Consider the following 15,970-nt stretch of genomic DNA (forward strand, 5'->3'; position numbering starts at 1 on the left):
CTACGACAGCGCGAGATATCGCTAGGCTTAATAATAACGGAGATGCAGCCGACTCCAATGCGTATGGTACAGGATCCTTCTCGGAATCCCCGTACCGTGCCTACTGGTCAGGTTCCTCGTACGTGCGGTCCTGGGTACAGTTGTACGTACACGTATACGGGCTCACTCACGTTGCAAGTGCACGCCGACTGCCGTCTACAGTTAGTTGGATGCATGGTTGGGCCTGTGGGTCTCGCCTCTCGGGCGAGGGCGAGGGCCCCGGGGGGCGTCGCCGGAGCCGAGCCACCGTGTCGAGCAATGCGATCGGCTCGAACGTTGCGAGCTGACACGGCCGCGGGCCCTCGCGTCCGTACGTTTGCAAAGGCGGTGGAGCAGCGCTGCTGCTGCTGCTGCTGCAGTGCAGGGCTAGTAGCTGCTAGCCGCCACCGACCACACTGCGAGCTTGCCGGCCGGTGAAGGGGGAGCTTCAGCTGCATGCGCCGCCGAATTTATTAACGCGCGCGGCAATGCGACCGTTTGGCGATCGGCGGCCATGCACGATGCATGCCGATGCTGTTTGTTTTCGGACGGGGCATGCAGAGCACCATGGCTCCCGCGGCATCCAGACCACTAGAGCCGGTCTCGGTCTCACTCGATACCCACCCCCAAGAGATGGAATGGAGGGATATGGATTTCCGTTCGAGATGGAGAGGGTAGTGGGGAAGAAAGGGGGGGAGGAAAATAGGGTTTAAGATGATGAGGCCAGATCCCCTCCATCATATTTCAAACAAACGTGCAAAAACTTGTCACAAAACAATGCAATGCAACTTCTCTACAAATTTGTAGGTTCCTCTCTTCATCTCTTCAAATAAAAGTCTTACTCTTCTCGCCAAACAGAAAAAAAAAAAAAAGGAGGAAAAGCGATATACTCATCGAAAGCACGGACACTGGCGCGGGGGACCGCTGCCCCACCCGTCAGAGAACCCAGCAACGATCCCCGAGAAGGATCCCAGCGCGAAGCACCGCACCCGAACAGGCGCCCCGCCAAGGCCGTGCACCGTGCACGCAGCCCGGGGCGCGGGATTTCCGCCGCCGCCGCTGCAGCTCGTGCCGCCGTGTCCCGTCGCGTCAATGCCGTTGCCGTTAAACGTCCCTGTCGAGCCTCCGTCCCAGGCAGGTGCCAGTGCCACCGCACCGCACCGCAACCGCTACGGGACAAGTCTCCGTGCCCGCGCAGGCCTCCCGCCCACGTGGCGCGCACGGCCGTCCGACGTGGCCCACTGCCCCCGGGCCCCACCTCCCCAACCTGTTGCCTCTCCCTTTTAAACCCCGCCGCACCCCCCGCCTCACACTCACAGTCCCAGCTCCAGCCTCTCTCTCTCTCTCTCTCTCTCTCTCCGCTCCTCTTCCCCCCTCTCCAACGGTCATATTCTCTCTCGACGCACGCACACACCCCCCACCCCAACCCCCGTGGAGGAGGGAGAAGCTTCCAGGCGATCGGGATCGAGTAGCCTTTTCGCGATGGTGGCGGAGGAGGGGGCGCGGCGGCGGGTGGTGGTGGAGGTCTGCAACGCGCGGAACCTGATGCCCAAGGACGGCCAGGGCACGGCGTGCGCCTACGCCGTCGTCGACTTCGACGGCCAGCGCCGCCGCACTGCCACGCGCCCGCGGGACCTCAACCCGCACTGGGGGGAGCGCCTCGAGTTCCTCGTCCACGACCCGGACGCAATGACCTCCGAGACGCTCGAGCTCAACCTCTACAACGACAAGAAGGCCATCGCCGCAACGGGCAGCGGGCGGCGCGGAGGGACGTTCCTCGGCAAGGTGAAGGTGGCCGGGGCATCCTTCGCGAAGGGCGGGGAGGAGGCGCTCGTCTACTACCCGCTCGAGAAGCGGAGCGTCTTCTCGCAGATCAAGGGGGAGATCGGGCTCAAGATCTGGTTCGTCGACGACCCGCCGCCGCCGCAGCCCGCCGCGCCAGTGGGGGAGGAGAAGGGCGCCGATGCGGCCGCGGCGGAGAAGAAGGAGGCGCCGGCTGAGGGGAAGGAGGAGAAGGGGACGGATGCTGCAGCCGCCGCCGCGCCGGCTGAGGAGAAGAAGGCGGAGGCGGCGCCGGCCGAGGAGAAGAAGGCGGAGGAGGCCAAAACAGAGGAGAAGAAACCGGAGGCGGCGGAGAAGAAGGACGACAAGGGCGGCAAGAAGAAGTCCCCGGAGAAGGGGAAGAAGGACGGCGAGAAGCCCAAGGAGGAAGGAAAGGCGAAGGAGGAGGACAAGAAGGACGCGGCCGCGCCGCCGCCGTCTCCGTCCAAGCTGGCTCCGCCGCCCTCGCCGTCGAAGAAGGACCTGGCGATCGCCGGGGTCGCCGGCGATCTGGATATTCGCCCCCAGAGCGCCGCCGAGAAGAGCATGGCAGCGTCGGGCGCCAGCGCCTCGTACGACCTGGTGGACCGCGTGCCGTACCTCTTCGTCCGGCTCCTCAAGGCCAAGCGCCACGGCGGCGGCGGCGGCGGCCAGCCGCTGTACGCGCAGCTGGCCATCGGCACCCACGCCGTGCGCACGCGCGCCGCCACGGCCGCCGGCGAGTGGGACCTGGTGTTCGCCTTCCACAAGGACAGCCTCACCGACACCTCGCTCGAGGTCACCGTCCACGAGGAGGCCAAGAAGCCGGCCAAGGAGGGGGAGCCCGTCCCGCCGGACGCCAACCTGGGCTTCGTGTCCTTCGACCTCCAGGAGGTCCCCAAGCGGTCGCCGCCGGACAGCGCGCTCGCGCCGCAGTGGTACACCCTCGAGGGCCACTGTTGCGAGGACGGCGCGGCGGCCTGCGACGTCATGCTCGCCGTGTGGGTCGGCACGCAGGTCGACGAGGCGTTCCAGGAGGCGTGGCACTCAGACTCCGGCGGCTACCTGGTGCACACGCGCTCCAAGGCCTACCTCTCCCCGAAGCTCTGGTACCTCCGCCTCAGTGTCATCCAGGCGCAGGACCTGCGCTTGCCGTCCCCGCCGGACGCCAAGGCGAAGCAGTGCGGCGGCCCCATCTTCCCGGAGCTCTACGTGAAAGCGCAGCTTGGCGCCCAGGTATTCAAGACCGGCCGCGTCCCGCTTGGCAGCGCTGCGGCCGGGACATCCAACCCGAGCTGGAACGAGGACCTACTCTTCGTCGCTGCGGAGCCGTTCGACCCCTTCCTGGCCGTCGTCGTCGAGGACGTGTTCTCCGGGCAGCCGGTGGGCCAGGCACGCGTTCCCCTGTCCACGGTGCACAGGCGGGCCGACGACCGCGTGGAGCCGCCGTCCCGGTGGCTGAACCTGTGCGGCGACGAGGCCCGGCCGTACGCCGGTCGGGTCCACGTCCGCGTGTGCCTGGAGGGCGGGTACCACGTGCTGGACGAGGCAGCGAACGTTGCCAGCGACGTCCGCGCAGCGTCCAAGCATCTGTCGAAGCCGCCGGTGGGGATGCTGGAGGTCGGCGTCCGCGGCGCCGCCAACCTGGTGCCGATGAAGATCGCGAAGGACGGCGCGAGCGGGTCGACGGACGCGTACGTCGTGCTCAAGTACGGCCCCAAGTGGGCGCGCACCCGCACCATTCTCGACCAGTTCAACCCGCGGTGGAACGAGCAGTACGCGTGGGACGTGTTCGACCCCTGCACCGTGCTTACCATCGCCGTCTTCGACAACGTCCGGTACAAGGCCGCCGATGCCGGCGGCGACCCCGGTAAGCTGCCCAAGGACTCCCGCATCGGTAAGCTCCGGATCCGCCTCTCGACGCTCGACACCAACCGGGTGTACGCCAACACCTTCGCGCTGACGGCGGTGCACCCCGTCGGCGTCCGCAAGATGGGGGAGCTGGAGCTGGCGATCCGGTTCACCTGCCCGTCGTGGCTGACGCTGATGCAGGCGTACGGCAGCCCGCTGCTGCCGCGGATGCACTACGTGAAGCCGCTGGGCCCGGCGCAGCAGGACGTGCTGCGGCACACGGCGATGCGCATCGTGTCGGGGCGGCTGGCGCGGTCGGAGCCGCCGCTGGGGCCGGAGGTGGTGCAGTACCTGCTGGACACGGACACGCACTCGTGGAGCATGCGGCGGAGCAAGGCCAACTGGTTCCGCGTCGTGGGCTGCCTCTCGCACGTCGCCACGGCGGTGAAGTGGGCGCACCGCGTCCGCACCTGGGCGCACCCGCCGACCACCGTGCTCGTGCACGCTCTGCTCGTCGCCGTCGTGCTCTGCCCGGAGATGATCCTGCCCACCGTGTGCCTGTACCTGTTCCTCGTCCTCCTCTGGCGCTACCGTGCCCGGCCGCGGCAGCCGACGGGCATGGACCCGCGGCTCTCCCACGTCGACAGCGTGAGCCCCGACGAGCTGGACGAGGAGTTCGACGGGCTCCCCTCCAGCCGCCCCGCCGACGTGGTCCGGATGCGGTACGACCGGCTGCGCGCCGTGGCCGGGCGCGCGCAGACGCTGCTGGGCGACGTCGCGGCGCAGGGGGAGCGTGTCGAGGCGCTGCTGTCCTGGCGCGACCCGCGCGCGACGGGGGTGTTCGCGGTGGTGACCCTGCTGGCGGCGCTGGTGCTGTACGCCGTGCCGTTCAAGGTGCTGCTGCTGGGGATGGGGTTCTACTACCTCCGGCACCCCAGGTTCCGCGGCGACATGCCCTCCGCCGGCTTCAACTTCTTCCGCCGCCTGCCGTCGCTCTCCGACCGGGTGCTCTAGAGCGCAAATTGAGTTACTGATCGCTGATCAGTCTAGTTTTCTTCCATCATCTTTTGATCCCACCTCTGTGTAATCTGCTCTGTCAGATGGTTTGATCAGCTGTTGCAGCACAGCAAGCCTTGGTTGATGAGGCTTCCTGATCGATGCTAGCAAGAGCAATAATAATGTCTATTGTATTCATTCGTTCATGTAATCAGTTTCTCGAATTTTGGATTTCCATGGAGATCAGTCCATGCGGTTGATCGGGGTGAAATGAAATGAAATGGCTTAACGCATGATCCTCATTCAAAGGGAGAAAATTGACCGTTGCAGAGGTAAACTGCATTGAATTCCTGTCAGAAAAATTCTTTGCTCTACCAAGAATAGTACAGTCCTTAATTTTGTACAGCACTGTATACCAACTGAATAACTGAACCGGCTTGTTACATTCTTTCATCTCCAGGCCTGAGACATAGATGAAGGGTCCCAGCTTGTACAGGAAATTTTCCATTAGTTATGTATGTGTTCATCTCCCAAAGTTGTAGTTACGACTTACCAGCTACATTGAGAAACCAAATACAAAATTTTGATTCAAAAAGAATTGGCACAGAGCATCTCGGAAGGTGGCATTATTTTCTCCTCAATATTACAGGAATGAAAACCCGTTTTATGCGATAATCACGCGTAAACGAAATCACGGGCCCTGATCGACTGAGGATCCGCTGCATTCACTAGCTGGTTTTCATGCCGTTAAGAGAGAATCTCAATTCGCCGGGAAGCGCTACACAGAATCAAAATGGCTTCAGGGATGCACCGAAAAATTCCAAGGAACGCAGCAGGATCTCTGAATCCGCATCAGCAAGCCCACTGATGACTGACTACCTCACCACATGCATGATTTTCGTGCATGATTCCTCCACGAGCCATACCGCCGGACTCACGACACACCTAATCGCATGTTTTTAAAACTGCAAGGCACTGATCAGTTCTGCTGAACACTGAACGGCCGCTTGAGCTCCACTTGCATCGATCCGCGGTGCCCGAGTGCCGTGATCGTGCGCGATCCAGTGTGTTCCGAGCAAAAGCTCGCGAGCTTTTGTCAGTAGCGGAGTGCGTGAGGTTGCTGTCGGCAACGACTAAAATCATCACAGGTTTGGCGTAAAGAATTCTTCATGCCTCCTCAACACTAACTTCCATTTCTAACTGCAAGTTAAGTTCACGCATCCGGCATCATTCATTGCGGAAAGGCGAGAACGTGATCAGATCATCACATCGCCAACTGAACTTAACCCCTCCATCAGATAGGAAAGGTGAAGACGATGGCTTCTCCTCGCAAGAGAGCAGTTGGTGATGGACGACGGGCCGCGATGAGAAATCCAACAGGGAAAGATGCTTTACGGAAAGAACCCACTAGTTTACCTCTGCACTTGTTTTGTGATCAGATCTGCCGTACGGCCACGCATTGTACGCATACGAAAAGGGCAGGCTGGTTCACGTGAGCTGACTCGAGCAAAGCCTTTTGTGCTTCATATCAGGCCTTGTTTAGTTCCCAATTTGGGAGTGCCAAAGTTGGGAGTTTGTCATAAATGCGCAACTGTAGCATTTCGTTTGTATTTGTGAATTATTGTCCAAAAATTGACTAATTAGGCTCAAAAGATTCGTCTCGCAAAGTACAACAAAACTGTGCAATTAGTTTTTGATTTCATCTACATTTAGTACTCCATGCATGTATCGCAAGTTTGATGTGATGGGAAATCTTCTTTTTGCATAGTGTCAAAGTTGGGATTTTGGTGGAAACTAAACATGGCCTCATATGGCAGACAGGATTCAGCGCTCAGAGAAGAGCAGGATAAGAATACTGGAAATCCGGACTGTTATGTCGTCTCTGAAAAAACTTATCTCTCTCTCTCTCTCGGTTTTGGGACCATGGGGAAGAGAGAGCACGGTAGCAGCCCAGCAGGTAGCACTGGTTGTTTCATCTGACAGGGAGCCACTGGAGTGGAAGTGAGACTGTGAGAGTGAGTGCACGCACTGAAAATGATGGCGCCTGGCGGCCGGATCTAGGAACACGATTGGGCCAGCGCGCAAGTGAGGGCTCTGGGCTCTTGGCCTTATCGTGCTCGTCTTTTTGTGCAGCTCAACGCCTGCTTTCTGGGCCTGCGGGGCTGTAGCCTGTGGATTGTTTCTGGGGCAGATCCAGAATCTACCGACTGCTGTATTTCGTATCGTACAGACGTCCAGTACAGGGAAGGCGCTTCACGGCTCCGCAAGTGGTCCAGGACTCCAGGTCCAGCTCTCCAGCTCGCACCCATGTCCAGTGGCCATCGAGGCCTCGACCAAATAGTACCCGAGGCGTACAGAGGAAGGGGATCCTAGCAGAGTACCCGTGCGTTTGCAACAGGAGAAAGCAAAGAGATCTTAGAGCATCTCTAACAATTTGGTAAAATTGGATACCTATGATTCTTCCGGGGACTAATTTCCAAGTAGATTTTTATATTAAGGGCTAATCTGCAAATCAATCTTCTCTCATCTATCCTCTTCCTCCCCTGACGTTCTCTACTCCTTCCTGCCGCCGCTCCGATCCGCTCCCTCCCATAGCCACCTCCCTCCCAAATTGCCACGGCACCATCCTCTTCCTCCTTCTCCTCGTGCTCAGGGAAGCGGCACTCTAACTTCAGGGCAGTGGAGTGGCGAGTGTAGATGGAAGCGGATTGTTCTATGTTTCACCGATACATGATACCGGTACGGCGATACCAGTACGCCGATACGACAAAATTCAAAAACCCTGATACGCCGACATCTAGTGTATATAAATAAATCATTTTTTCCATATTTCCTTCGAAATAAAAACACCGGCGTCGAGGAAGCTGTCCGTGAAGCAGAGGAAGAAGCACGCAGCGGCGCAGAGCCCCACAAGCCAAGCCGTCATGACACGGTTCACGTCCTAGCACTTGCCGCCGTTGGTGAACACCGGCGACAGCACCTCGAAGACGAGCACGGCGCCGGTGGGAAGGTGCTTGGCCAGCTCAGCGGTGCTATGGAATGCCTGGGCCATTGCACGCTCCAGCCGCGTCGCCTCGTCGTTCCTGGCCCCGCCGCCTCCCTGCCGTTTGACTGAACCTGCAGAAGCGGCTGGGTCTCCGGCGCCGCACGGCTTCAGAATGAGGTGTTACTGTCAAACATATCGGGTGGACGTATCGCCGAGTATCAACCATGTATCAGAATTAAATTATTTATTTTTAAATCGAATTATTCGGATACGTGTATCGGGAAGTATTGATGTATCGGTGCGTATCCGATACTGGTACGCTGCCTTCCTGGCGTATCGGTGATACATTGGGGAGAACGCAGGAGTGGTGCTCTGCTCCGCCGCCTCCCTCCCGAATCGCCGCCGCCGCACCATTGCTCCTCGGCCGCCCTCCGTCCCAAATCGCCACCACGCCGCTGTTCCTCGACCGACCTCCGTCCCAAGTCGCCGCCGCGCCATTGCTCCAACACCATGCTCCACCCCCAAATCAATGCCAGAGCCTACTCCTCTTCCCCTCCCCATCTCGAATCGACGCTTGACTGGCCCTGCAGCCCCTCCTCGCCCTATTGGCGGCTCCTAGCCGCGGAGGCAGCACCTAGCACGGGCTCGCGCTCGCAGCATCCAAGACCCGAGCGGAAGCTTCCGTGTTGCGGCGGATGGCTTCTTCCGCTGTGAACCAAGAATACAGCAATCCACTATTTTGGATTTGGATCGGTATATTTGAGTCAAGGGGAGAGAAATTTAGATCATAGTCTAAAAAAATTTAGGGATAGCAATCCATATAGCAAAGTTATTGAAGCAGTTTTTTTGACCGCTTTTAGGTATCCTGATAGTTTAGTGATATCAATCCATTTTACATAAGCTGTTGGAGATACTCTCCGCCGAAGATCATCACTTTACCAAAATCTGAGATATTATGGTTCATGTTCATGGCTGGCAACATGTTACATGTTTCCAGATCATGCTAGTAGACTACTGTGAGCTGAGAGTCCTGATGAAGGTACCACAAGCCATTAGTTTTGGAGCCAGGAGGAGGACCTGAAAATTGTCCAATTGTTGGGAATAAAGCGGCATCTTAGACGAGCTCTCTTACACGTTCTGTTTGCTCTCTTGCGATCTGTTGTCTGTACACTGAACTGATTCGTTTTCATCTTTTCATGCGAGCAAATGGAACCCGTGGAGAAGCAAACTTTTCTCTCCACACCTTGCATAAGGCCATAAAGGTGCCAGCCCTGAGGGGGAAGTCCAGAATAAAAATTTAGATTTGCTAATTCTCTTGCTGAATTGGCGTGTCATTTCAACCTATAGGGATCAAAGCAGTTTGGCTCTTGTCATTTAAGCAATGTCTAAACGTTACATGTGTAAAATAATAGAACGTGGTTGTCTATCATAGCTCGCCACGGTTGCACGTTAATATATATGGAACAGATTACATCCTAGGTGTTACAGATATTGGTTTGGTTGAGTTTAATTACATCAAGACTCCTATGTCTAACAACCGAACCAAAATCCCAACATCCATATCTCTAGGATTACACAATACAAACCATATACGAGATATCTCTAACTTCAACAACATGCACATGTAAAAATGCAAAAAATTGCTACTTTGAGTTTCTTTGAGCTAAGTTTTAATGATGCACACATGAAAAATCAATTTAGGCCCGGTTTGGCAACACACTCATAAACTTTAGTACCTGTCACATCGGATGTTTGAATACTAATTAGGAGTATTAAATATAATCTAATTACAAAACTAATTGCGCAGATAGAGTCTAATTCGCGAGATGAATCTATTAAGCCTAATTAGTCCATGATTTGACAATGTGGTGCTACAGTAACCATTTGCTAATGATGGACTAATTAGGTTAATAGATTCGTCTCGTGAATTAGTATAGGGGTTCTGCAGTTAATTTTATAATTAGCTCATGTTTAGTCCTTCTAATTAGCATCCGAATATCCGATGTGACCCTCCTAAAATTTAGAACACCCCCTTAAATTTCAAGCACAAACATGGCGTGTCACTGGCTTGAATCCATCGGGTCTAGATCAATTGTTTTGTGCAAGGAATTACTATTGCACTTCCTTCACCAACTGTATTATCTATTATTAATTGGGAACCGCGATGACCATAAGGTATTGTCTTCGTTTAACTAGGAAACGCAGATGTTTTATTAGGACACGCTGTTTTATGCCTGTAGCATCTACACCGGCATTTAAATAGTTCTTTTGCTGAATTAAAAAAATAGGTCTTTTCGAGAAGTAGAATTTTGCCAACAACCGCCACATTTCGGATCTCTGTGGTAATGGGCCCATGGGCTTTGACTGTTCTCCATGGGTTTGATTGGTTATTCACTATCACAACCCCTTCTTCTTCTTTAGAAAAGCCTTGTAAAGTTGCCAAGCAGGCCCAACCACTCATTTTACCTTTTTAGCCTTTTCCTTTGCTTCTGATTTCTCGAGTTCCCAACATGTGCCGCTTGCTTTTTGGTCCCTCGATATCATGGATTTCCAGCCCCTTCCATATGACCATATCTTTCTTTCTTTCTTTCCAACAAAGAAAAGGAACCTCCTTTTGTTCTTCTATGGATTCCATGCGTGCCGTGCTAGTTGGCCTGCCCATATCCATCCCTATCCGGCTATCCCTATCCAGGGGCACTATCACTGGAAAAAGGGTGACGCACTAATCATTGGGAGGCATAATAGTTTCTCCTCCGTGGCTGGTATCTTTGCATGAATTCCTCGATCAAACAATTCGTCTGTTACATCGTGCAAGTATATACTACACTTATACAGGTTTACGACTCCATTGTAGCACATGATTTTTTCTCTCTCGAAAACTTTGTACAGATTAGTCCAATTTCTGCACGATCGGGGAATATAATCCTATGTTCTATTTTGAAAACCTTAGCATTTTAGAAAGAAAAACACTGAAATCTACATGCTGCTTTGAGGGGTTGTGCTTGCATCTGTTTCTTGATGTCAGGTACGCTTTCTATAACAATCGAACGCAGTTTCTTGACTCCGCAAGGCGTAATTGAGTGTATATAGGGGTGTCTGTTCCTCTTCAGCCCGCTAACTAAGCTTACAGTGGACAGCATGTAAAATTTCCTAGTTTGTTTCGTCCTTCAGGCATTCTCCTTTATTAATAAAGTGGCAGCTCTCCTACCAGCTCGTTAAAAAAAAATAACAATCGAACGCACAAAATTGCACATGCATGACTTTAGCGCGTGTCAGTGTCACGATGACTTGCGTCAAGCACTGCACAAGGATAAAATGGTTTGATAGAGGTCATTTGCTCGCTCGCTCCATGAGTTTGTACCTTCATGCTTGGTCTTGCCTGAACAGTTGAACGGTCTGTATTGAAGTTTTTTTTCTTCTAGAGATTAGATCACATGATCTTTTATAAGTACAGATGCTCCGTGACATAAAAGATCATTCGAGAAATAAGAGATAATGCCAGGGTTACTAATTTATGATTCAAACAATCATAAAAAAAGTTGCAGCTGCAATCTGCATCTGCCGAGGAACACAACAAAGTCCACTGTCGCTAAAGAAAGAATCCATTTCCGTGTGGAAAAAAAGACTTCTCATTTCTAGTCTACGGCAGAGGGTCGTATATGGACTTATGGAACTTTGGAAGCCGAGAGCGCTGACGTGTAACAGGTGCAACGGCCTCCACCAAGGCGCAGCCCCACCAACTCACGAACTCCGCGGCTTCTTGCCCCGTCACCCGTTACCAGAGGTACACTCACCTCCTCAACGGCCCGCCTGCGACTGCGAGCTCGAAGCAGCCCCGACACCCCGGAGAGAGGAGGAAACCACCCCCCTACCGGGCGGTGGCCGCACACTCACCCACGAACCCCACTTCCTCCTCTTCCCTCCCGGCCCCAGCCATATCCGTGCTATCTGTGGGACAGAGACGAAGCAGAGCAGGCGAAGCAAGCGGAAAGCCACGACCGCCGCGAAAGCGAAAAGCAGAGGAGGGAGGAGGAGATGAGACGAGACCACTAGAGCAGAGCAAAGCTGCGGGACTCCAGAGAGAGACACCCACAGAGAGGAGATGGCGAGGCGGGGCGGCGAGATCACGGCGGCTTTCCCAGGCGGCGGCGCCGGCATTGCTGGGGCGTCGACGGGCACGCCGACGCCGGCGGCGAGCCCGTACCAGGTGAGGGACGCGCGCCCTCTCCTACCCTTCTCTTCTCCCTCTGCCTGCGTGCGCGCTCGTGCGCTTTCCTGTTTCCAGACTGTCGCCGGAATTGAAACTGAAACTGACGCGGTGAGGTAAAATCGAAATTCACGCGGTGAAGTGGTTGGGGGTTGGGTGGCCTGTTTGGGAGTGCGACGATGCGAGTCGGTGGGCACTGGTTTGCTTTGCCTGGACCATGGAGACTCTGGGTTTCCGCGTGTTTGGAATTTAGAATTTTGGGTTGAATCGAATCATTTGCAGAGATAGTTTTCACAGTTTGTACGGAAATGCAGCGATCGTGAGCAGTTTGTCGTCCTTCCGAGAAATTGAACCCACCAGTTGTCGGTGGTGTAGGGGTTGCAGTTGGTTAATGATGAATGATTGTTCGCAGTAGCCTGTAGTATAAACTTGCAAAGGTATAGCAGGTAGTAATTCAGTGCTTGTAGTTCAGTTAAGGGAACATAAGAAACTTCCAGGAAGTTAGAAACACGGCTGCCTTCTTACATGCCGTTTTAATTGTGTTGTTATCATTGAGGGACCGTACATCCATTAAGGGCATATATAATAATCCGGTGCTTTTAGTGCAATTGCAGAACTGCAGAAGCATGGGGACCTTGACGCAACTGAAATCGATCTCCATGAAAAGTCTGTTGTAGTTATATAGTAGTTCATTTACCGCATCGAAAAATTCATGTTATTGTTGTCCTTATGTTCTTCACCTTTTGTAGTTACCGGTTAATCTTCCATGGTTACAATTTCCGAATCTTCCATGTGCTAGAGTTGCTTGTGATCTTAGGACACAATGACTAGTTCAGTCTAATCTACTTTCAAATTCCAGCCTAAATGACAACCGGATGTGGAATTCTTATCCTTGAAACAGTGATTTACCATCCCTTTGGTGTTTACCTTAAGCTTAACGCACTTGTGGCAGTTTCGGTAAACTAAGATAGCATCCCAGCAGTTTCTATTTTGGTTCTCATGTAATTGTGCTCAGTCTGCAAGGAATTTACTGATTTGTGTTTAGTTGCTTATGCTTCTCAAACAATGTTTTTTATTGTGTTCAGTGGGAAGCTCTCTTCATCTAAAAAATATTTCCAAGGGAAAATCTTTTGTGACTGCAGCTACAATTGGCATTACATTAGAAATTGTGCTAGTCTATTTATGGGTGTTAAGCACTAGTTAAGTTCAATTCTTTCCTGGGAAGCTGGTAAACCAATGACAATGTTTTCAATTACGTGGAATTAGTAATTTTCTATCGTCTGATATGCAATTAGAGTAATTCTGACTCACCTCGATGTGCTTCTTTACATTAATCAGATATAATGTACATAATTATTTCCAAATCTGCATTAGTTAGCATAAAATATCTGTGACATATTCTCGGTTTTTTTCCCCCAAAGACGTCCAATGCATACTTGGATCTTTATCTTATGGCCTTATGGGTATTGACAAATTACAAGGCATTACTTCAGGCATGAGTATGCTGCTTCATAGTTACACTCAATGATTTGAACTTGACCATGGTTTTAAGCACTATAAAATGATAACAACATAACTCTTGTATGAACAGAATTGAACATAAACTAACAACTGACGATCCAGATTATAGTTTGCTTAGTTCTTTGAAGGACACACAGACTTATATCACTTTACCTGTTAAGCTTGCACGAAAGAGCACATTCCTGTTTATGAATTTTATTGTTTTTGGTTCAAGTTGAGTATATTTTTGCTAATACATCCAAATAATACTTCCTCAGGTGGCTGTTGAAATTGAAGAGCAAATTTATTCCCCTTTTGGCAACATTGAGGTCCCAGATAGTCGTGGTTGCTGCAGTGGGTTCACAGGCAGTGTGACCAAAGTGTTCTTCATCCTCCATCTACTTGCTTTCATTGCCCTCACAATCTTCCTAGGCGTCCAGGCCTCTTCCCACCAGAACCCTACCTACAAGCCCTTCTCCAACTTCATCCCTCTGGTATCCTCTGTCATAGTATCCACAATTTCTGCCTGCTTCTGGGTTATCCTTGCAGTCACAAACCCTCCAAAAGCCATCAAGACCTCTCTCTGGGCTGCCCCTGTTTTTGCACTCGCTTGCGGTGTAGTCATACTCCTCGTTGCTAATAGTGCTGCACTTGGTATTGGAGTGCTTGTAGTTGTATTCGTCGTTGGAGCAGGACTATACAGTTGTTGGGCCTCTGGTCCACGTCTTCGGCATGCCTCTGAGCTGCTTTCCGCTTCTGTCACTGGAGCACACTTGCCACCTTCTACTTCTTGCTTTGTTATCTTTGTCCTTCTTGCAATGTTTGGCTATATGGCCTTCTGGACAGTTGCCATCAGCTGCATTGCTGCTGCAGAAGGGCACTTGATGAACTACCGGATGGCTTATGTGGCAGCACTTCTGGTGAGCATGGCATGGACCATGCAGGTACTGCGCTATGTTGTCTATGTGGCAGTGGCAAAATTGGCACATGTCCGGCTTGTCTATGGTATCCGCATGCCAGGTGGTGCTGTCGAAGTATTCTGTGGCACGATATTCGGACCAGCCTTTGGGGACATATGCATGGGTGCAATGGCTGTCCCAGTGAACTCAGCAATTCGGGGATTGGCTCGAGCAATGAAAACGGCAGCTGGCGGCAATGACGAGTTCATTTTGTCAGGACAGGGCTGCTGCTTTTCTGTATCAGAGAAAATGCTGGGACGTGCTAACCGCTGGGGTTTTGTGCATGTGGGGGCGCGGGGGAAGGCATTCTGTGTGGCTTCGCGGGATGTGTGGTCCCTTTTTGTTCTCCGTGGGATAGAAAATCTTGTTGATTCAGACCTTACTGGTTCGTTCTGCTTCCTCTCTTCCGTGACAGCAGGCGCGTTGGCCTCACTGGTTGCTGGTTCATGGGCACTAGCCACCGTGGATAAAGATCAGAAGAAGTTAGCTCTGCCTGTATCCATCTATGCATTCCTAATCGGTTATTACATGGTATTGCACCCAAAGTCACTCCTTTTTTTTTCTGTGTTTATCTGCATTAGTGAAACCTGATTGAATTATCTATGATCTTTGTCTGAAACGCTGCATATATCTTCTGATTTAAATATTTTATATGCCACGCCACAGTTTAGGAAGATTTTAGTTGATACCATCCAAAGGCTTGCAGATTATAGTTGGTATGAGAAAAAAATATAAATTAGTCACCAGCAACCTCCTGGAAATTTTGAATTAAATTTTTTTTTGAGGGTCAACGGGGGGGGGGGGGGGGGGGGATTTTGAATTAATTTTGCTTAGGTGGTCATAGTGGAATGTAATGCACCTACCTCTCCACCTTATTGTTGTAGATTCTTCTACTAGTACTGCGAGGGATTCAGGGTTAATGAAAATGGCATACCATTATCTTCCAAGAGATACTGGTATTTATCGACTTGCTTTCATAGAATTACCCGCTATGGGTGTTGCTTGCTGTTTGTATACCCTTCGTTTCTGATTTTGTTTTCTTGCTTTGTGTTTCTGTGGCAGTGCCGGATGATGATCGCGTGGCCACAGGCGTGTGTGGCAGCTTACCACGTCGCATATGCAGAGAACCCGCATAACCCCCAGCTGGGCACACTGATACCAGAACATCTGAGTGAGCTCCAAGCAATAGCTGCAGATCGTGATCGTCCCAGAGTTGTCGAATCTAAAGATGACCTTGATGATCCGTAGATCCTTCCATTCTTTCAGTCAATTAATTTTCCTGATCCCTGGAGCTTGAGTCTTAGACACCACTAGGAAGCAGATACAGTTGCTGATGGTTCAGGGCTGCTGCAGATGGTAGAGCAGTGTGTGCTTGACATAGGGTTTCTGCTTATATGTCCTGGTCGAAACCTCTCATACTTAGTGCTGTAGATATTATTGAGCAAGCTGAAAAAAAAAGGTGGTTTAGATGATCTGAGACACTAGCACATAGATGTACAGAGAGTTTAGCACAGCGAACAGACATGCAGAATGGATATATTGTTTCAGTTAATGTCTGGCTTAATCAGATCCCAGGTTTTAAAAGAAATTGACCTTGATGCATTGGCTGGGACGCAGAGGCGCTCAGAGAACCGATGGAGCATCAATAATTGA

At 52.3% G+C, this 15,970-nt stretch overlaps 2 protein-coding genes across 3 annotated transcripts; both read left to right on the forward strand.

Annotated features, from left to right (window-relative positions):
• Nucleotides 1-1,343: 1,343 nt before the first annotated feature.
• LOC101770820 (protein QUIRKY) lies at nt 1,344-4,973 on the forward strand. Its single transcript, XM_004982232.3, has one exon. It carries the CDS (start codon nt 1,501-1,503, stop codon nt 4,681-4,683), a length of 3,183 nt encoding a protein of 1,060 aa, XP_004982289.1. The 5' UTR covers nt 1,344-1,500; the 3' UTR covers nt 4,684-4,973.
• Nucleotides 4,974-11,580: 6,607 nt separating this feature from the next.
• Nucleotides 11,581-15,869, forward strand: LOC101770136 (protein PNS1). 2 transcript variants are annotated; one of them, XM_004982231.4, is made up of 4 exons: nt 11,581-11,858; nt 13,637-14,848; nt 15,202-15,273; nt 15,380-15,518. In XM_004982231.4, the coding sequence occupies exons 1-3, from the start codon at nt 11,754-11,756 to the stop codon at nt 15,235-15,237; spliced, it is 1,353 nt and encodes a 450-aa protein (XP_004982288.1). In that variant the 5' UTR covers nt 11,581-11,753; the 3' UTR covers nt 15,238-15,273; nt 15,380-15,518. The 2 variants fall into 2 exon arrangements, with proteins under 2 accessions (XP_004982288.1, XP_004982287.1); XM_004982230.3 differs by lacking the exon at nt 15,202-15,273 and having other exon boundaries at nt 11,583-11,858; nt 15,380-15,869.
• The last annotated feature ends 101 nt before the right edge of the window (nt 15,870-15,970 follow it).

The sequence above is a fragment of the Setaria italica genome, chromosome IX (assembly GCF_000263155.2).
Source record: "Setaria italica strain Yugu1 chromosome IX, Setaria_italica_v2.0, whole genome shotgun sequence".
NCBI classification, from domain to species: Eukaryota; Viridiplantae; Streptophyta; class Magnoliopsida; order Poales; family Poaceae; genus Setaria; species Setaria italica.

What these genes read in the sequence shown, in the direction of transcription:
- LOC101770820 (XM_004982232.3), top strand. Translation starts at nt 1,501, where the DNA reads ATGGTGGCGGAGGAGGGGGCGCGGCGGCGGGTGGTGGTGGAGGTCTGC.
- LOC101770136 (XM_004982230.3), top strand. Translation starts at nt 11,754, where the DNA reads ATGGCGAGGCGGGGCGGCGAGATCACGGCGGCTTTCCCAGGCGGCGGC. An exon ending in CGGCGGCGAGCCCGTACCAG is followed by an intron (nt 11,859 to 13,636) that starts GTGAGGGACGCG and finishes ATACTTCCTCAG; the next exon opens with GTGGCTGTTGAAATTGAAGA. An exon ending in TCCTAATCGGTTATTACATG is followed by an intron (nt 14,849 to 15,379) that starts GTATTGCACCCA and finishes TTTCTGTGGCAG; the next exon opens with TGCCGGATGATGATCGCGTG.